At 42.5% G+C, this 22,332-nt stretch overlaps 2 protein-coding genes across 2 annotated transcripts in view; one reads left to right on the top strand and one right to left on the bottom strand.

The window, feature by feature from the left end:
* The window catches only part of VSIR (V-set immunoregulatory receptor), a 62,517-nt gene extending 57,770 nt beyond the window's left edge, over positions 1-4,747 (bottom strand). Inside the window, exon 1 of the mRNA XM_063435344.1 lies at positions 4,488-4,747. Within this exon, the coding sequence (XP_063291414.1) occupies positions 4,488-4,584 (97 nt within the window). The 5' untranslated portion in view covers positions 4,585-4,747. The remainder of the gene's footprint in view (positions 1-4,487) is intronic.
* The window catches only part of CDH23 (cadherin related 23), a 909,735-nt gene that overhangs the window by 765,081 nt on the left and 122,322 nt on the right, over positions 1-22,332 (top strand). Inside the window, exon 37 of the mRNA XM_063435341.1 lies at positions 18,219-18,440. Within this exon, the coding sequence (XP_063291411.1) occupies positions 18,219-18,440 (222 nt within the window). The remainder of the gene's footprint in view (positions 1-18,218; positions 18,441-22,332) is intronic.

Genomic DNA, 22,332 nt, shown 5'->3' with positions numbered 1-22,332 from the left:
TTACCTAGAACGCATTGCATGAATTCCCTGCTTCAGTATCAAACTGTTAATACTTGTTTGAGAGTTACCCCAGGGCTGTCAATCAATCATTGCTATCTAGGCTGGACGATGCTCACATTGATATGTGATGTGGAAATGTAAATGTGGTTCCTGAATTGAGCCACAGTTAATATTATTAACCATTAGTAGTCATTTAACCAACGTGTTCAATGGTCAGAACTGAACTATAGTAAGACTTGAAAAGAGAAGTAAAAAAATAAATACATAATAAGTGAAAGGGTACCGGTCATGCTCCAAACAACTCATGATCATTAGATGTTACCTATTCATTGTACTATAAAAATGTATAAATTACGAGAAAACTCCTGTCAGTCCTCCCACAGGAGGTCCCTCTGCTCTCCACCTATAGTACATGGGCTGTCATTGATATGGGAACCCCCTAGCCAACATTTCTATCGCTGGCTCTGTTCTAAAGCCAACGTCAATGATGAGATTTTCCCTGCTTAGGGATGCATCCCAAGCAGGGCAGATCAAAGAACACCTTGGGAGCAGCGCAGGCGGAGATGGGTGTTACAGCAAGAGTAGCACTGGAATGGAGGAAGTGTTGGTAAATATTTATATTTTACATTGAAAACACCATGTACCTTCAGGATATATGGTGTATCCATGTATATTGGAGCGATTTCAGGTAAGTTCATTTTTTTTATAACAGGTTTACTTTTCACTAAACCCAACAAACGTAAAAGAAGGATAGCATAGGCGCTCACTATAGCATACAGTTTTATCAGCCATTGCTGTGACATAAACCCAACAAATAAATTTAATTTTAACGGAATTCCAAATGTTCAAATTGCGACTAAAATAGGCAAGTGGTGATTATAGCAGAATGGGAGAATTATTACACACCTGCTATTTTAGCCTGAATTTCACAGTTTAGCTTTCAGTAGAATTGACGGTTTAGTAAATCACTCCCAGGATGTTAGCATATTGTAATTTAAAGCACAAGGTCACTTTGTAGCAGATGTGTCTACTCCCATTGTGACAAAGAAAAAGCACTGCAAGAGACTTTAGTCAGCAAATAAGGAAGCCACTTGAATACAATCACTGATAGCATTAACCCATTGGACTTAGTGCGCAATGCCAAATAGTTTGTTCAGGAAACACTAGGTTTACAAATGAATCTCAACGTTTAAGCCAAAAGAGGCAATTTGGAAAAGATCTGCCCCGTGGCCTGGTTTTTTTATTCTCCTCATTTTGCGGTTACATTTTAGGTATGGATAGTCATGGTAAATTATTAGTTCAGTAGAAAGACGCCTCATCTTAATTTGCCAGATGTTGGATAAACAAAGGGTTTACTGGAACTTGAGTATAAATAACTGGGCGGATTTGGGCTCTAACTGGCATATATACACACACATGATGTTAGCTGAATTCATAACACATGTATCAGATGTCCGATTCCAGATAAACAAGAAGACGTGTTGGCATGGAAGATGCCTTACCCAGAATCCTCTCTGATCTTACTCCCGAACCTCAATGCTTACAGAAGAATACCAGGCAGGGTGACAGGTGAGGTGCAGGCATGTGCCAAGGTAATCTGTGAGATTTACAGTATCTGCAAATCTAGCTATTCAGCAAGCACAATTTATTGATGGAATTGTTCCCGGATTAAATGGAGACGCAAACTTGTTATGAATGAGAAAGAATCTATTCAGACATGCACTGCCTAATGAATTATGGAGTTTAGTCTAATCCCGTGTTGGGGTTATTATTATTTGGCGTTTATATTGTGACAGCAATAATATAGAGTGGAGAATATAGCCAATGAGACAAACTATTACAAATGTTGACAGGAACGCTAGGTTGAGGAGGAACCTGTTCAAACAAGCTTACAATTTAGAGCAGCGGTGCCTAAAAAGGTAAATACGCAGATGATTTCGAACCACAACTCCCATGATGCTTTGCATGCCTTTAACATGGCAAAGCATCATGGAAGCTGTAGTTTTAAAATATCTGGGCGATCTCTACCTTTTGTGCACCCCTGATCTAGAGGATGTGGGGTACAACAACAGAATAGGAAGAGTAGCATGAGGGATAGCTACAAAGTGACTGGCTGAAAGAGTGGCTGCATGGGAAGGTGAGAATGAAGGGAATGTGGACCCACTAGTTAAGTAGGGATAGGTTTTAGAAGTGACAGATCACCCAGGGGTCCATTAGCTATTCTGAGGAGAAGTGTTATAAGAAATTTCTAAAAAGATTGAAAAAGAGTAGGGGAGAGTCTGATGGAAGAATGCAAACTGTTCCGTAGAAATGGAACTGTTCACAAAGTCCTGCAAACACGAGTTAAAAGTACGGATACAGGTCCGCATCGATGTCATCATTTACTGAGACAGAGAAATAAGCTTGGAAACAGCATTGATTCCGAAGTATAGAAATTCAATTAGAGGGAATTATGGTAATCAATAAAAGAATTTACCAAGCCATGAACAAGTTCTTTAGCAGCATCTTGGATAAGAAAGGGGCAGATGCGGGCAATGTATTTAAGGTGCAACTCGCAGAATTTAGCACAGATATGTTGTATAAATGTGGTGGGCAGAACGTGGTAAGAAATGGCATACTAAAAATAAAAATATATGTAGTGCATTAATACTGACCAAATTCTGTTCCAGTGAGTACTGATAAAACCTAGAATGTTGGTGTGCCTTGAGGACTGGATTGGGGCCACTGGTCGATATGTGGACATCTTTGTTGCATTGGAACATAACTTGCATTGTAAAGAATTGCCAGTTTGTGCAAAAAGAAAACATAATGGACTAAGCTCTAGTGTTGGGTCTCTCACTTCCTCCTGCCACAAGGTAGTGAAAGATCCTGAAAAGGAAGCTGGTCATATGTTTCTACCAGACCCGATACCTCAAAGGGACACTATAGGTACCCAGACCACTTAAGGTCATTGATGTGGTCAGAGTGCAGTGACCCCGGTCAGAAAAACTGCAATAATTACCTTGCAGAGTTAGGACTGTCAGACAGCCACTAGAGACACTTCCTGGTGGTTGGGTGACTTTAGTTCGCTGACTCTGGACGTCCTCACACTCTGCACAGGAAAGCATTGCTTTCCTATGGAGAGGGCCTCATGTGCCGGCATTTTTATCTAATGAAATCATAAGAAAATATTTTAAAGGGACACAATACTGCCATAAATACAAAGCTGAATTCCTGGCACTATAGCACCATCTGCCTCCCCCTGCTTCCACGGTGCATTAAGGGTTAAAAACAATTTATTTCCTTATCCGATTCCAGCGCCAGTGTCCCTCAGCGCTGGGTAGTGGATCCGCCTCCTCTGACGTTACTGATAAGACACTAATACACGTTACTGCTGATGGGACGCTAATACACATGAGCACTGAGTGCACATTAGGCGGTCCCCAAAGAAAAATTTCACTATCCAAATGACTAATCCATTTCACGGCAGTGGATGGTTCAATAAAGTGCATTGCTGTTATTGTATAGGGTACAATAAATAAACTGTCAATCGCAATAGACACTGAAAATGGTCAGACACGAAACGCCCATCATTGACAGCCAGGGGAATTAGTCACAGCATTAAGAGCTGGTCCATGCATTTAAAGGTGGTGTGCTAATTAAGGCACATTCAATGCCTGTGACCACCCCTTTCAAAATAAAAATTGCAATGGCACTAAGTGCAACATGTTAATTATATACAAACAAGGAGTTGTAATCCCCCGCCCCCCCATCTTGACCTAGTGCACAATCCAAAATACAGCACAGCTCCTTAATGATTTAATTATACCCCCTCCCCAAAAATAGGGGCAGTTGATCAGTATAATATATATATTTACATTTTATTTGCCACAATCCAAATCATTGCTCTTATGTTTTAAAGGAACATTGTAGCTTAATGGCTATTCACAAGTGAATGGTTAAAATATTCCAAACACAAAACACATCTAAAATGTACAATTAGATAAACACACACACACACACACACACACACACACACACTAAATACATATGAAACAAAAGTAGTTTTTTGTCTTTTTTTTTTTTTTTACTTAATATTATGTAACACAAAGGCAGGCACACTATTATTATTATTTATAAAGCGCCAACACATTCTGCAGCGCTGTACAGTAGGTACAATATAGAGTTTCTGCCTTGTTAGCCCATTGGAGCACTGCAGGAAGCGGTATGCCCCCTGGCTAAGTGGCTATTGTAGTTTTTGGACTTGCAGTGTATGGTACACAGGGCTAACCCTTTGTTTGCTAAATTGGGATATCACTTTAACATAAACACCAACCACGAGGCGCCCATCCCTCCCCTCTGTTTACATGAACTTTTCCAATACTTTAACTTTTACTGAGTTGGGAGAAAATTCGGTTTTCTGCCACTTGCTCAACTAATGGCAAAAAGTTTTCCAAAGCTGGCATGGTCCTGGGGCAGAGTGGGCACAGGGGGTCTTTTTGTCCTACCTTGGTATGATGCCAAAGACACTTGGGGGACACAGAGCAGCAGCCAAACGATCCACAAACAGCAGGGGGGGCGCTGAAACCTGCTGTAGATATCCATATTATTCCTGATCTGCAGATGGAGAGAAGCAAGCTTTTCATGCCTGTTGCACCATTTCAAATGAAGTCACAGAGCAATACCAGCAGCAGAGAGTTACACACAGGAAATTTCACAGCCCTTAACAATCCAACCACACAGGCAGGCGTCAGACAGACAATGCCATCTAGCGCCCCCTAATGCACGAAAACAATACAGCAGCTTCTCCCCTTTTTCTTAAATGCCATCAACTTCATTATTTTTATTACCACCGATTTACTGGCCACTTTGTTTTGTGGGATGGGGGTGAATAAAACCCAAGCAAATTAGGCTGGCTGTTTAACCCACAGTGATCTGAAAATATAACAGATTTCAATAAACTTTGAGGAGAGAGATAGTGGATGGAATTGGGCTGTGGGGGTGAATTGGAGGCGTGTAGCCTTTGGAAATGAACTGGGATAACATTATTTTTTTACAAACTGTTAGAAGGTACATGAAAAGTGCTCCCCGTAGTATGTAAACTATATCTGATGCAGAGGTGGACTGATTAACCATGACAGTACCTGTGATTCCTCTAGTCATGAATAAATATTAATGTTATTCACTGTGTGAAATGATAATTGAAATGATAATTTGAAGTAAATTTAGAGTGGATTTAAAACTTTATGGCGCACTATTGGAACAATCCCCCAAGAATGCTATATTTTGATTTACACAGTTTTTTCCTAAAATTTAATATTCACCTTGAATTCCTGGCCGTACCCATTTCTCAACCTTTTCTAAATAGAGCTGACGCCTCGATCATCCTAAAGACCGATTTGTGAAACACAGCTATAGGACACAGGTTCCTTAGTGGCCCTACCCCCAAAAGTAACACCAATTACCTTACATTAATCTAAACATTTATTTTTATGAAATATATCTATATTTCATAGTTTTTTTTTGTTTTTTAAGTTTCTGATCTGCAAAACCCTTTTCATTGGTGCATTTGCATTTAAATGTAACAATACTGTATAAATGCTATATTTGATTAATACAATGTGTTAATATATAAGCATGTGTATGTATATGTCACGCCCTTGGCAGCCTTAGTATGTCACAGGCGGTAACGGGGTGGATAGAATATTGTAACAGTAGAAATATTCATAAATTATAGGTTCTTGGGTTCAGAGGATTCCATTAACTGCCTGCCAAATTATTTCCATTTGTCCTACATAAGCATTTGGCTTTTGAGTCATAATAAGAAGGACTCTTTATGTCCATATAATACAAGCATAGAATTAAAATGGAGGTCCTCTGCTGTCTGAGGCCAGCCGTACATTAACGGAGTGTGCCTTCTGTCCTTTTAATCAGAATCTCTTTCTTTGGTTTTACTCATTTGCATATTTCCACCAGCAACCATTGCAGACTTCTTTGGTCCTAGTGAATTTCAGTGACAAGCAATGTCCTCGCTCTCTCATCCACTTAGAAATGGACAGTCGTTCTGACAACTTTAAGCGTGAGCAAAGCCAAAATAATGAATATATATTTTTATTTTTATTTTAAATTTCGGTTTAAATGGCGCAAATGTTCAGGTTCATTAATACGTTTGTAAAAGTTATCACTGGAAACCTGAAATGTTAACCTATACAGAAGATCTCAGTACAAATATCTGAGGGGTGCATTTATCAGGTTGATCACCACTGATAAGAGTAAGACCACCGAGTGGGCATTGCGACTGTGAGTGTTGAGCTCTTGTGATACCTGAAGGGTTAACTCTGTGTGTTAACAAAGGGTTCATAGTCTATGGAAGAAGACAATTTTCAATGTTAATTGTGTGCATGTGTTATGGTTTAAAATGCAACTTTCCGATGATTTTCTGACCAGGTAACCTTGGTCAGCTTGGCCAACCACAAGTGCACCTATCCCCCCAGGGCCTCCTGGTAACATATCAGTAAACTTTGTGAAGTTTTACCAAGTATTTGGAGATAGCACTATCCAGCCGCAAAGCATCAAATTCAGGCAGTAATGTTGTGAGTATCCGTTACGGATTCCAGAGTGTGTCGCTTTGACCCCTGGTGACTTGTCCTTAATAGTTTAGGTAGCTAAGGGCATAATCTAGCCAGTGGTGTCCTTCAATTAAGAGAGCTCGTCTCCTCTCCAGATAGCCCACCTTTCTTTTGTTGCCCTTTAGTATACACATAGGGACTTGCTCCACTTCCCCTCTAGTATACACATAGGGACTTGCTCCCCTTCCCCTCTAGTATACACATAGGGACTTGCTGCCCTTCCCCTCTAGTATACACATAGGGACTTGCTCCCCTTCCCCTCTAGTATACACATAGGGACTTGCTCCCCTTCCCCTCTAGTATACACATAGGGACTTGCTCCCCTTCCCCTCTAGTATACACATAGGGACTTGCTGCCCTTCCCCTCTAGTATACACATAGGGACTTGCTCCCCTTCCCCTCTAGTATACACATAGGGACTTGCTCCCCTTCCCCTCTAGTATACACATAGGGACTTGCTCCACTTCCCCTCTAGTATACACATAGGGACTTGCTCCCCTTCCCCTCTAGTATACACATAGGGACTTGCTCCCCTTCCCCTCTAGTATACACATAGGGACTTGCTCCCCTTCCCCTCTAGTATACACATAGGGACTTGCTCCCCTTCCCCTCTAGTATACACATAGGGACTTGCTCCCCTTCCCCTCTAGTATACACATAGGGACTTGCTCCCCTTCCCCTCTAGTATACACATAGGGACTTGCTCCCCTTCCCCTCTAGTATACACATAGGGACTTGCTGCCCTTCCCCTCTAGTATACACATAGGGACTTGCTGCCCTTCCCCTCTAGTATACACATAGGGACTTGCTGCCCTTCCCCTCTAGTATACACATAGGGACTTGCTCCCCTTCCCCTCTAGTATACACATAGGGACTTGCTCCCCTTCCCCTCTAGTATACACATAGGGACTTGCTCCACTTCCCCTCTAGTATACACATAGGGACTTGCTCCCCTTCCCCTCTAGTATACACATAGGGACTTGCTCCCCTTCCCCTCTAGTATACACATAGGGACTTGCTCCCCTTCCCCTCTAGTATACACATAGGGACTTGCTCCCCTTCCCCTCTAGTATACACATAGGGACTTGCTCCCCTTCCCCTCTAGTATACACATAGGGACTTGCTCCCCTTCCCCTCTAGTATACACATAGGGGCTTGCTCCCCTTCCCCTCTAGTATACACATAGGGACTTGCTCCCCTTCCCCTCTAGTATACACATAGGGAGTTGCTCCCCTTCCCCTCTAGTATACACATAGGGAGTTGCTCCCCTTCCCCTCTAGTATACACATAGGGACTTGCTACCCTTCTCCCTAGCTATTTGCCAAACAAACTGGCATCAGGGATGGTTATGTGCCCAGCACTCTGATTGCTACCCACTGTGTCACTGCGATCTCCTACAGAGTCCTCACACTCTTCTACTTGTTTGTCACGCCTTTGTGTAACAGCTTGTACTGTACACATATACTGCCTGTTGTTCAATAAGTCAGTATTATCACTCAGTCTTTTGTAGTGTTTCCATAAAAGGAAGTTGTGCAGAATATGTAACTATATAAGTCTCATGTCCATGCAGCATTCCCTTGTCCAGGTTAATATTATTAGCCCATAATACTTCAGGCGCACTCAGACATTTGAAGAGGAAGTAGGGAGCTCTACTTTCTTGCCTCTTACCGAAATACTTTGGTCCATATGATTAAAGGGACACTGTACACACCCAGACTACTTCAGCTAATTGCAGTGGTCTGGGTGCACTGTCCCTTTTGCACTTAGTGTTCCAGAGAAACTGCAATGTTTACATTGCAGCTGTTAGTCGGCCCCCAGTGCCTCTCTCCCAGACAGCCACTAGAAGGCTTCCTGAATCAAAGACTTCCTGAATCGTCTGGTATCTGACGCTGGACGTCCTCACGCTCTGCATTAGGACCTCCAGCGTCAGATTTTCCCCATAGGAAAGCATTGATTCAGTGAGGTCAATGAGGAAATTTGCACATTAGTGCCCGCTCCTCATGGGCCGTCAGATGGGACCTAGCCAGGACCCAGTGCCGAGGGACATCGGCACTGGTTAATGATGATTAAATAAAGGGTTTTTAACCCTTATTCACGCGGGTGTGGGGGGGCACAAGGGAGGCAGAGAGAGCTATATGGACAGGAATACAGGTTTGTAATTCTGGCACTATAGTATCCTTTTAAAGATTCACTACTAGCTCCAAATGAGTTAGAGGAACACTATAGACACCCAGACTACTTAATCTCACTGCTTTCATTAACAACTGAACTCCTGTAAAAACTAGTTTACAACCACCTAACCACTTCCTGTCCTCCAACCCGCTGCATGATCCCCAGCAATCAGGCTTTAGTCTGACACTGCCTTCACCAAGGTTACTAACAACCTCCTTTCAGTTAAAAGCACCAGCCACTGCTCAATACTTTCTTACTTGACCTCTCAGCTGCCTTCGACATAGTTAAACCGCTCTCCTCCTACAGACTCTGAGCTCTCTTGGTCTTTGCAACACTGCTCTCTCTTGGATCCACTCTTATCTTTCTAACAGGTCCTGTTCTGTGCCATTAGCTGATGACTCCACCTCTTAGTCAATTGGAGTACTTCAACGCTCCGTCTTGGGTCCTCTACTTTTCTCCATTTATGCATCTTCTATGGGTAATCTTATCAATAGTTATGGTTTTAAATATTACCTTTATGATGATGCCACTAGAATCTACCTCACTAATGCTTATCTTTTTCCATCTATCCTTGCTCATGTCAGTGACTGCCTATCTGACATTTCATTCCTGGATGGTCTCTTGCCACCTAAAAATCACTATGTCTAAGGCTGTGTTCCTTCTTGTGCACGCCCTCCCATCCCAGCTCTACTGCAATTTCTGAATTCTCTACCACTGTTGAAAGCATCACAATTTTCACATCACCCCAAGTCCACTGTCTTGGAATTATACTTGACTCCAATCTGTTCTTCATCCCCAACATCCAATTGCAATCTTGTCATCCCGCCTCTACCTATGTAACATTTCCAACTAAAAATAAGTTTAACATTATAACTCACCTGGAATTTAGAGTTAGGCAAAGCTTCCCATGTCTCTTTTTGATGTAATGGGAGCCGTGCCAGGTCAAATCAACAGCACCCACCTCGCTTTCTTGAACATAGGGAGATGGGAGGGAGGGGAAGAATATCTTCCTCTTGCAGGCGTTCTGTCATCAAAGACGAGGATTATTACATCTGTTGCCAGTGTGCTTTGCATGCTGATGACAGACACAAAATATGCACAGAATTTACATGAGGCAGCCCGGAACAGACTGCATGTGTGCCAGGGGTTGAATCAGCCCCCCTCCTGGCACACAATTAATAATACTCAGTATGTGCACCACCACGACCATTTCAAATCACTGAGGGTTAGAGTAACCCTTTAGTTATGCATCTATTATAGATATGTGCATACTCCAATTTCAGACAGGACTTTATTGTGTTATTATTATTCTTTAGGCTCTAATTTGTTTTTAATACCATAACTGAAAAGAATAGTAGAGTCTCCAGCAATAATTAAAGCTTTCGGCAGAAGTCACATGCTCAGTATGACCAACTTCCGATGTTTCATCTCAGATGGGTGTTTTATGCTTCTTTCATATAATTATAATTCGTTTTATATGGATTGTACTGATCTTCTGTGTATTATATTGCTTACGGACATTTACCACCAGATTGATAAATGCTATGTTCTGGTATATATCATTTGGGTGATGAAATGTATTGCATTGAGTGCCACCCTTTGTCTTGTAAAATACAACATAGCTCTGTTAATGTCATTACATTTAAGTACTTAACAACAATTAATCTAATTTAATTAACTTTAAAACAACAGGCGTATTTGTGGTCTACGTTTGTTGACCTTCTTAGGTCCAAAAAAACTCTAAAAAATAATCAATTGCATTTGCATCCTAATTCATACCTTACATCCCACAGATGTGAAGCAATCATTTCTATCAGTGTTACTTTGTACAGTGTGTTCTGTATTGTGGATGAAGGTTTTTCTGCCTGGGGCAATGCTAAATTGGATATCCATTATTCGAGTCAATGCCCCTTTTGAACTGATATAGAGGCTTTCAAAACATGCTAATTGAAACAATTGCTATTCTGTCCTGTTAGTATCCTGAAGCTGTTTGAATATACTGAAAAAGGAAAAGATGTTTCAGTTCATGCCCGACACTACCTGAACAGTATGGTCACTTCCATTGCCTTCTCCACTCCACTTCCTGTTCATTATTCCTATACAGATGAACATACATGGAAGACGTGCCAGATAATATTATATAGTATCAAGTCTGCCATCAGTTTGAAGTCCATGAAAACATTAATTTAGAATTGTTTTCTTAAGGACACTTTGAAAAATTTGAGAAATCTCAATACATCGTTCCTGGAAATTGTGTTTATAAAGAAATACAATGTTTAGCTCTTTTCCAAATATATCTGTCTGTTCAATAAAATACACTGTGCTTGAAGGCATGTCCTGTGATCATCATGAGAGGTTCCCACTGTGATCTAGGCTTCAGCTACTTCAAAACTACTAGTACCACACTCTAAGTGAAGAATACCACTGGTACTTTATCTCACTCCGTCTCATGATCGGATCTAATTGACACCATAGACCTTTGGTGCTGTCGAGTCTCCCAACCGTCAACAGCGCACGTTCCCTTGCTCCAAAGTCAGGATTAGTTTGTTTTTTTTATTTAATATTGTATAAAGTTGCACAGTTAGCAAGAAAAAATACAAAAAGTGGTTCTCTATATATAAACAGTTTTTGAGAAATATTAAACTCTGACTTTTTTTATAGCAATTTAAAAATGTGAGTTATATTAAGCTCTGAAAAATGAGGGGGTTGGGGGGGAATAGGGGTAAATGCATAGTAGAGTTCATAAAAAGTCACATATCGTATCTTCACCTTACAGATAGCCATTAACTTAAGCAAACTAGCATTATTTTTAAATTTGTAAATCAGTTACAGATTTAGCTCAAAAAGAACTTAGAATCAACCTGGAATTGCTTCTTAAAGCAGCACTGTCCTGCCGATCGTACCTTTCCCTTATCTCTCTTATCTCTTTCTCTCTCTCAGGATCTGTTCTTTTTTTCCTCTCTGATCTAGTTTTCTTTAAAACATAAGACAAAGTAGGGACATTCAGTACTTTTAGGTTGGTTTGAAATTTAATTTGAATTAATGAAATTCCGATCCGTGCTGCGGCTGCATCTTGCAGCCGCTTAGTAGATAGCTCTCTAATTCCCACGGTATCAGGGAGCTAGCTACCAAGAGGCTGAAAGGCCAAGATTGCTCTTCTAGCCATCTTTACTAATACAAAGTAGAGATTACTTAGTATTAGTAAAAAAGGGAGACTGCCCCTACGCTATGCCGTGAGTAGGGGTATGTCTACTAAAAAGTGAGCCTGTGGTTGCTCACTGTAAAATAAACAAAAACACTCCCCCCTTCCAATAAATGGCCCCATGGTGGGGCATCTGTTAACTAGTGTCCCCCTCAAGCCCCCACCCATGAGTGGCAGGTGGGGGCACTATTTACCTATCAGAGCACTCTTCTTGGTTGGCTTAAACCAATCAGAGTGCTCTCAGTCAAATTGCAGGGCGTGGGAAGGCTTTATAAGTCTGCGTGTTGCCCTTGCTGGGTGAAGATGGATTATTTTTTTTAGCGTTTGGATTTGGTTTTGTCTTTTAGGGCCCCCACCGTCGCTCATGGGTGGGGGCCAATAGGAACCCTATGTCCCCAGTTTAGTTGATTAGCCCCCACTCACGGGGCACTGATGGGGCTCAGAGGGTCCGCTAGTTAAGAGATGCCCCACCATGGGGCCATTTATTAGAAGGGGAGGGGGGGGGGCTTTGTTATTTTTTACAACAGTGAGCAGCCACAGTGACAACTGACCTGCTGTCATGATTACTGATCGGCAGATGCACTGTGCAGCACTTCCGGGTTCACCGATCAGCCCCCGCCTATCCTTCTGATGTTTCCCACACCCATGTTAAAAGGAAGCTGCAGGTAATCTCAAATTTCTCAGTCAATTTGTTTCATTTTGTTACCAAGTGCCCTTTGTTATCAAGCCACGCACCGAACCTCTGGACTTTCAAACCGACCTTGCTGAACTCTATACTCCCTGGACACGGAACGGACTCTGACTACTCTCACCTCTCAGAAAAAAAGTGCTAAATCTTTCAATATATCACAGACAATTATTCAGTGCAATAATCAATTTTCACCAATATCACTATATAGTGATCAAGTGAATAAGTGTTTGCAGAAAAAATGTATATATACATGTATGTAACTTCCCTTTTTGTTATGGATTTAACCCCAAGATCTCCTCAAATCTTCCACAAATATATAGGCAAAACAATAGGGTCAATCCAACTATAGGGAAATGAAGAACAACATAATACTTACACAGAGGTTATGATCAATCAGCATAAAATACTAATAAAATCTGTCGACAGTCTGTCCAACGTGTTTCTTCCCACTCAGGGACTTCTTTTCAGTAGTAAGACAGATTAACAAACGCATTAAATCACCCCCCCCCCCCTCCCTCCCTCTTAAATACACCCCACAATTGCTTGATAGATGTCGTCCACATGATTTTCCTGCTTGATTTCAGCTGCTCGCGATCAGGTTGTGATTTCTTCTTGGTTCCAGGTGTATGACGTCATCACGTTCCGTTCGCGGCATCATTTATGCGTTTCAAATGCGTTCCACAGGATCTCTCTGCTTGCATGGTGGTTCTTGCGTTCCACCATGCGTTATATCAAAGCGGAACAGTCCCGGATTGTGTTAATAAGTGATGTAGATGCAAGATAGTGCACCTGTCTTACTGCCGAAAAGAAGTCCCTGAGTGGGAAGAAACATGTTGGACAGACTGTGGACAGATTTTATTTGTATTTTATGCTGATTAATCCTTACCTCTGTGTAAGTAATACATTATTTTTATACTTTATCTTCATCTACTTACATCTCATTTTTGATGCACTTGGTTTTACATACTGCTGAGATCTGTAAGACCAGCCATTGGAAGCAAGATATTGCCTGAGATCCCCAAAGATTACTGAATGCCCTGTTTAATCAGTTAAAGTGTGAATGGCCCATTGGCACAAAACATTACTTAGTTTGGGTTATACAGATTTGCACTATGTTGTTCTCTATTTCCCTATAGTTGGATTGAGCCTATTGTTATGCCTATACTCTCACCTCTCTACTACTAAATTGACTTTGCCGATCTTTCAATATGACCCCCATAGAGTGAGAGAGGACATAGGGTCTTAGGAAATGGCGGGTAGCACACAGCTCCCTGCCGCTTCTATTTTTACATATTACAAGGCAGGAGCTCCCTCCTTTTAATAAACAGTACGTACGAACACCAACATTCGGTGTTTCCTTGTCTGAAATTTCTATTCATTTGTCTTTCTGACAAATTAATTAATAGATGAAATTCCTGAGTTTCGGACAATAGCGAATGCCCAAGTGTTTAACTGGGCAAACGCGGGAATTTCATAGCACTATCTAGTATGGACAAATGATGTGCCCCACAGGGCCTTCATGTGCCTACACAAAGATGGCGGCACCCAGGACTAAGGTCTGGGCACACATTTAAAAAAAAAAAAAAAGTAATATGGGGGACTTATGGGCATTTGGGGGGACAATTAGATGTAGTGGAGTCAGTAGGGGGGTTAGAAAAACCAAAAACGGATGATGCCATGACCGTGCCGCTTTAAGCTACAGTAAATGGATCACTGAATTATATTTTACTTGTTGGACTTGGGATGAATAGAGATTCTCAGAACATTAGATAATAGGGTATTGTCTTTTTAAAATCAAGAATGGTTTCAACATCTATTCTTCTGTCCCTCTGCGTCCAGTATCTCTATATAATAACAGACACAGTAGTTAATTTAGTAAATAACATGATTAGGATTAGTGACATCAATTCAGCTACATCTTACAAACACAATTGAACAACAATTTGTGGAGTTATAGGTTTGCTCATGGTTTGAGTCCTCTGAGCTGTGGTTACAACTGTCAAGGGATGTGAACACTACACCCTGTTCCAAATTATTATGCAAATGATATTTTTCTCATTTACCTAAAGAATTGATGTAAATAACAGTCAGCATAATTCTCATTTTATCAACTATTAAGAGTACAATTCCAATTTTGTTGAACAAACCTCCTAATGATAACGGTATTTTGTTTAAACATAAAAAACTTACAATGCACTGTTCCAAATTATTATGCACAGTAAGTTTCAAAACACTTTATAGGTTGTAAAGAACTGAAAATTGTCATTTGTTGTGTTTGCAGCATATTTACTGAAATCAAAAGCTATTTCAATCAAACTTATAACAACATTTTAACTTTTTAAACATTTTAACAGGTCACGTTACATTTCAACATAGGACCCCTTATTGATAGCAGCTTCACAAGTCTTGCATCCATTGAACTTGTGAGTTTTTGGACAGTTTCTGCTTGAATTTGTGTGCAAGATGTCAGAATAGCCTCCCAGAGCTGCTGTTTGGATGTAAACTGCCTCCCACACTCATAGATCTTTTGCTTAAGGATGCTCCAAAGGTTCTCAATAGGATTGAGGTCAGGGGAGGATGGAGGACACACCATGACTTTCTCTCCTTTTATCCCCTTAGCAGCCATTGATGCAGAGGTATTCTTTGCAGCATGAGATGGTGCATTGTCATGCATGAAGATGATTTTATTACGGAAAGCATAGTTCTTCCTTCTGTACCAGGGAAGAAAGTGGTCAGTCAGAAACTCCATATACTTTGCAGAGGTCATCTTTACACCTTCGGGGACCCTGATTCCGGCCCAAAACATGACTCCACCACCGCCTTGCTGACGTCGCAGCATTGTTGAAACAGGGTGGCCGTCCACCAACCATCCACTACTCCATCCATCTGGACCATCCAGGGTTGCACGGCACTCATCAGTGAACAGGACTGTTTGAAAATTAGTCTTCATGTATTTTTCTTCCCAATGCAGGCGTTTCTGCTTGTGAGCATTGGTTAGTGGTGTCCGAATAGAAGGTTTGTGCACAGTTGCAAGACTCTGGAGGACTCTACAACTTGATGTCCGTGGGACTCCAGAGGCACCAGCAGCTTCAAATATCTGTTTGCTGCTATGTAATGGTATTTTAGCAGCTGCTTTCTTGATCCGATGCAAGGATCTGGCAGAAATCTTCCTCAATGTGCCTTTATCTGCACTAACCCGTCTGTGCTCTGAATCAGTCACAAATCTCTTAATAGTGCGATGATCACACTTAAGTTTCGTGAAATATCTAATGTTTTCATACCTCGTCCAAGGCATTGAACTATTTCACTCTTTTCGGGAGCAGAGGGATCTTTTTTCTTCCCCATATTGCATATGAATGGTGCTCTGCTTAATAATGTGGAACACCCTCCTTTAGTAGTTTTTCCTTAAATTGGGCTCACCTGGCAATCTAATTATCACAGGTGTCCGAGATTGTTTCAGTGAAGAGCCCCGAGACACAATACCATCCATGAGTTAAACTGAAAAAGAAAATATTTAATCTTTGTGACACTTAAATAGAATTTGCATAATAATTTGGAACAAGGTGTAATGTACTGAGATTACCTGAATGTTGGGCTGGCTGAGCGAATAAGCTCTCTCTCAGCCAATGAGCTAAGCCCTGAACTGCCGAGCTAGCTCAGATAGGGGGCAGGAGGTGACCAGCGCCCAGTGAACTTCAGGTAAGTTGTTAAACCATTTGGCTACTTAACCTGGGAGGGTGCCAGGGCATTCCTGGCCACAGAACCAGTACAACAAATCAATCCTATAGGTAACAAAATCTTTTTCATGGGTTATATTTATAACTTTGCTGATTTTTAGAATGTAAAATGTGTACACTGGACTTCCTACAAATTTATGGAGTAGGTTAAGACCTTATTGAATAAACGGTATTATTAACAAGATACTATTTATTTTGGGGGTTTTTTTACGTGTTTTTACTGATACTAAACATAAAACAGCAAACACAGCAGGAATGGTGTGAGGCAGAAAAATATATATATATAATTTATCTAGAAACTTGTATGTTGAACAACACTTTTCAGCTCAAGTTATTTTCTTGCTCATTCTTTACAAGCAGTTCTAAATATACTGGTATCAATACAACATCCAAAAATGCACCTGTAACGTACCTGCGGAGTACAATCAGACTTGTTCAATAATGAGCTGTGAATTGGCTGTACTGTCCCATGGTGCTGTCCCTTTATTCAGTGTTAAATCTTTTTTCAGTTTAACCCCTTAAAGACACATGACATGTGTGACATGTCATGATTCCCTTTTATTCCAGAACTTTGGTCCTTAAGGGGTTAACACTGAATGAGATTCCCTGGCCACATGCAGACTACCTAAGGGAGGTATGGCTAATGTAGACATTACACACGTATATCTGGCCATACCAATTCATACCAGCGATGGACACCGTGTTAAATTGAAAGTGATCAGCTGACACTCTCAGCCAATGACCTCCACCCATTGCTGCTCAGGCTAATACTTCCTCATTAGTCCAGACAGCACTGAGGGGATATGATGCGGAGGTCTTTGACTTGGCATTCAAAACGGTCATGGAGAATGGTGTCAAGGGACTCCAGACACTGTAACCACGAGATGAAGCAGTTACAGTGCCTACAATGTCCCTTTATCCCTTCATATTGTCTCAGTCCTACCCTGTCCCATGTCTTCAGGATGACGTATTTAAACCGGAAACTGCAGCCTGACACGCTTTCCTACTCCTCATTTATTGTGTTTTAGGATGGATGGTTACATGTGGGGATCTGATGCAGCCCTCCCCCTCCGCCTTTCATGCCCATCACCCATTACCGGTGGGTGAGGACTTAAAATTTGAACCAGTCAGAACAGAGCTTCCTGTCATTAATGCCCCCACCTGCCAGCAAATATCATGCATTCAGGACTTAAATAATACACTCAATAAAATGGATTAAAATTGCACTTTTTGGAAAACAAAAATATATTTGACATAATTGTCAGGAGGGGAAAGGAGAAGGGAGACAATACAGGGTTTCTTTCTGTGCAAGGCACTTCCTCAGAGGTTATTCAATTCTCACTTTAGTGATTAGCTCTGTTATAAATGAGGCAGAAAGGACACTCTTAACCCCTAAAGCATTTCAACAAGCTTTAGGGTTTGGAAAGGCAATAAAGGCTTTTGGGGGTATATGGCATGAAAAAGGCGAAGATACCAATATAGCTACCCGGATGACTATGGCTATGACTCATTAGAATTTAGATACTCGCAAAAAGTCAAGTTTTTAGCTCACATTTGTTCAACCTTCTTAGAGTTCAAACATACTTAAGAATGACAAACTACACTACTCGATTTTACAAAATGTAGCATAGTTATTTTTCAGATATCGACGCTACTATAATTTGAGACAAGGCTCCAACTTTTTGTTTTTGCTCTGATTATTTTTATTGATATTTTACAATATATTTATGTTAAAAAAAAAATTCTGTGTAGCTTCCTTTTAGTAGCATTGCTTGACTGTATTTCATTTCTACATTTTTCGTTTGCAGGCAACAACGACAGTACTTGTGACAATCCTAGATGAAAATGACAATGCCCCTGTGTTTCAAGGGGTGCCATATGAGGTCACTTTGGATGAGGGTCCTCTCACACTTAACAAGATCATTATCACTACGACAGCAGTGGATCGTGACGAAGGACCCAATGGAACTGTCGCCTACTCCATCATTAGCGGCAACCTACAGAACACCTTTTCAATAAATAACGCAACAGTAAGAACAAAGTGACCACTTTCTCAGAATATTATACCATTATTTATATTCATACTATTACTTACAGGGTGTTCAGCGTCCCATTCATTTAAAAAGATGCTTTAAAAACCCTACCATAGAACTCGGCCCACCAACCTTGCATCCAGAACTGACACTGACCATGAGAGAACAGACTGCGTTAGAGGCGGTCTGGGAAATCAGTTAATTGCAGATCGACTCCAGCCGGTTACAAGTATTTTGGGACTGGGGCGGGGAGGGCCACCAGGCAATCGAAACTGATGGTTTATCTTTATGTTGTCATATACCAGCCTACTAACCAGCACACAGTAGGAAGGTCTATTGCTACGGGTTATTTTGACCAATATATTCCCTTCACTGTATATACACTGGCACGGTTCCACCATTACACATAACAACCATCAAGCATGGGGGAACTGCACTCTGTTGTCTGCAATGTACACTAAGCAAATTCTTAGCTATTCTTGGCTTTGTTATTTTTGTCTATAAATCCAAACACCGCATCTCCTCTATTGCTACAAGTGGGAACAAGAACTATATAACCGCAACACCACATAAGGGACTCACGGACCCTTAAGGATACACAGGCGACACCACACTCACCGTTCACTTTTAATTAACCCAGTCACCTTCTAATTCCCCACCTACTGAGACAGCTAGCAAGAGGGACACGTACCGACTGACGGGGGGACTCCGCGGGTTTACCCTTTTGGCAGCCAATAGGCAATAGGATGACAGGCCTGCCTTGTATCTGGGGGCTTGACGCACCTGAACAGCCTGTAACTCTGGCTTAATGCACTGCACCACATTAAGACCTCAGACAGTCCATCCAGCCTGATAGGACTACTCACCGTACAACAATGCAGAACCACCATATACACTGCATTAAGAACGAATGCCCTGGCCCCTTCCTACAGGTCACGATTAAACATTAATTTTCGCTTATACAAATCACCCCACAAAGCACCCCACTACTACATGAGCAAGCAAAGGACGATTAACTACACTACTATATTCTCACTCTAGCTTTCCTAGCCTGATTATTCTCACTAATATATAACAAAAAGTGCTGTATTACTATGCCATGCCAATGTTTGATTTTGAAATGCCTGTACTAGCTGTCGTGGCACTACAGGCCTATCTGTTATGTTTTTGTTTTAAATATGTTTATTGGTTTCGTGTCTTGAGTTCACGTATCAAACAAATTTTCATTAATGCGTATAGTCGCCTACGCAGAGGCTTAAGTATCGGTTCATAAAAGTAGATGCGGATTTTCGCCTGCGCAGAGGCGATTTGATCAGAACATTCGAACATGCATATATTTTATAGGAATGCATTTGCAGGTATAATGGCACCAACTGTGCACACTGTATCTATTTAACGTTATTCTGGCTGCACGTGGGTGTTAAGCTGCATGGTTAAGTATCCCAGAATTGCGCTTTGTGGGCGTGAGAAAACCAATAAGGCAAAGAAAACAAAGACATAACTGTATGCATTGTATAGAAGCTCATATACCCGCTTAAACATAGAAGCAGATCAGGATCAGTATCTATCTAGAATGCTGTAATCATCTGCATCCAACTTTTAGCCTTTATGGGCACCCTGACATAAACAGCATATACGTTGCTAAACAAATATAAACCCTTTCCAACTTTTAACCTAAGGGGCATAACAGTTTTCAAGCTGCTGTGCATTTAGGATACAGGGAAGCTATCAGGCTATCATGTATGCGGAAATAAGTGACTTTACAGGCTATCAAGCAACAGGAAGCCTTTAAGTATGCAACGGCAGACAACATCAATCTTTGGCCCCTATGGGTGTCATAGAGTGCCCTGTATATTTCTTTGGCATTTCAGGCCGACTTAGCGATTTTAAATACAAAAAACAAAGAGGATAGAAAAAAAAAAAAATAAAAAAAATAAAAAAAAAAAATAAATAAAAAAAATTGCAACTGTCAAGATACTGATGCAAGCTATCAATCGACAGGTTGGTTATGCTAGTCCCCATGCCTGTCTGGGGGAGTCTCTCATGGTGCTGTCTCTACACTGTCCCTGGGGCGCCAGGCCACCTTTCCTCACCCCCATGCCGATCTCCGCTCACCGGTCGGGTCCCCCACAGTTCCGTGGGCACTCGGGAGCCGAAACTGTCCGTTGGACCCCACCACAAAAGTCCTCCGGCTGTCCGCTCCCTGCACCTCCCCAGCTCCGCGTGGGTCCCTTGAGGAGTGTGTTTCCGCGTCTCACCCAACGCCGGCCGCATACTTGAGGCCGATGTCCGCCCCCCGCGACCACCGGTCCGTCGAGGGGGGCGGCGTAGTCTCGCCCCACCCGGCTCACAGCGCCAGGGACTAGGCTTTCCGGGGACCCCAGACCCAGACGCCCGGGCACCCACCTCTCCCGCGGTCGAGGCCACGGCCTGGTTGATCCGTCCAGCGCTCGGCTCTGCCAGGGCCAGTGTGAGCCGCCCATGCTAGACCCTCTTGTCGCTTCTCCTTCAGGGGTAAGTTTTCGGACGGGCTGTAGTTGTTCCTTTGCCCTTGAGTGTGCCACCGCCATGCGGTCTGGGCACCAAAGTCCCACCTGTCTTGTAAGTGTCGGTTCAATGGTTAGGTCTCCCATAGTGTGGCAGATCCTTTGTGCATGCAGAGGTGGGTTTGGTCATAATAGTTACCGGGAGTTCCCAGGAGGTTGAGAGTGTCTCTCTTCTTGTATGTTCCCAGGTTAGAGTTCAGGCGGGCCAGACGTAGGCAGCCTTGCCTGTATTGGAGAGCGGCATGGTCTCCGTGCGGCGAATCCCGCCTTAGAGCGTGCCATCTCCAGGAGGCCGGGATCACCCCCACCGGCCGGGGGGGGGGGGCGGAGCAGGGCCGCATCGCAAGCCGGCACGGCTTTTCGTGGGGGCCACCATGACTGGTATGCTTCCTTATCTGGCCAGAGGATCGGTTGCTGGTTCTCACCCAGCGGCCATCTTTATCCATGCCGACTCTGTCATGTAGGCCGGAGTGGGCTGTTTCAATGTGTCCAGTATGTAGTTGGCGATAATCTGGTATCGGGTTGTAGCTTATGTGATTCTCCATGACATTATGGCAAAAAATCCAGTTATAGGGCAGTCTGCATGCGGGTATAGTGCCTTTTTCTGGAGCTCAGGCCCGGAGCTTCAGTGCTTTGCTGCCATGCAGCTCGGCGGCCCGGCCCCGCCTTCTCTGTTATGTTTTTGTATGCACATTAAAATAAAGAATAAAAAAAAAAAAAAGATGCTTTAAAAACAAAAAAACAAAGCATTCTGAGAAGCTACATTACACAGACACCGAATAATTCATTTAACAAATTATTTTAATTATCAATCGTTTATATACAGCCTGCCGCCTCCATGCTCCTGCGGGCGGCCGCCTCCTTGCTCCCGCTGGCGGCCAGCTCCTGCGGGCTGCTGTCTCCATGCTCCCTCGGCTGGCCGGCTCCATGCTCCCTCGGCTGGCTGGCCGGCCGGCTCCATGCTCCCTTGGCTGGCCGGCTTCATGCTCCCTCGGCTGGCAGGCTCCATGCTCCTGCGGGCTGCCGTCTCCATGCTTCCTTGGCCGGCCTCCATGCTCCTGCAGGTGGCCGGCTCCATGCTACTTTGGCCCTGCGGGCGGTCGGCTCCATGCTGTCCTTCAAAGCTTCCTCGGCGGCCACATTAAAGAGCTGGAAAATCCCAGGCGCCAAGGCGGAATTTCTAATCGCCTTGGCGACCTGACACCTAGAATTTGTCAAGCCCTGGGTAAAGCTGAAGTTGTTTTGGTGCTTAGACCAGAGCTTGACAAATTTGCCCTAAATCTAGGAGCCAGCTAAAAAAAAGTCAGGAACCATTTTTTTTTCCAAAAAATGCAATTCTTAAA

This window comes from Pelobates fuscus, chromosome 10, assembly GCF_036172605.1.
Source record: "Pelobates fuscus isolate aPelFus1 chromosome 10, aPelFus1.pri, whole genome shotgun sequence".
Lineage (NCBI taxonomy): Eukaryota > Metazoa > Chordata > Amphibia > Anura > Pelobatidae > Pelobates > Pelobates fuscus.
This window is presented reverse-complemented; position numbering and strand designations above follow the sequence as displayed.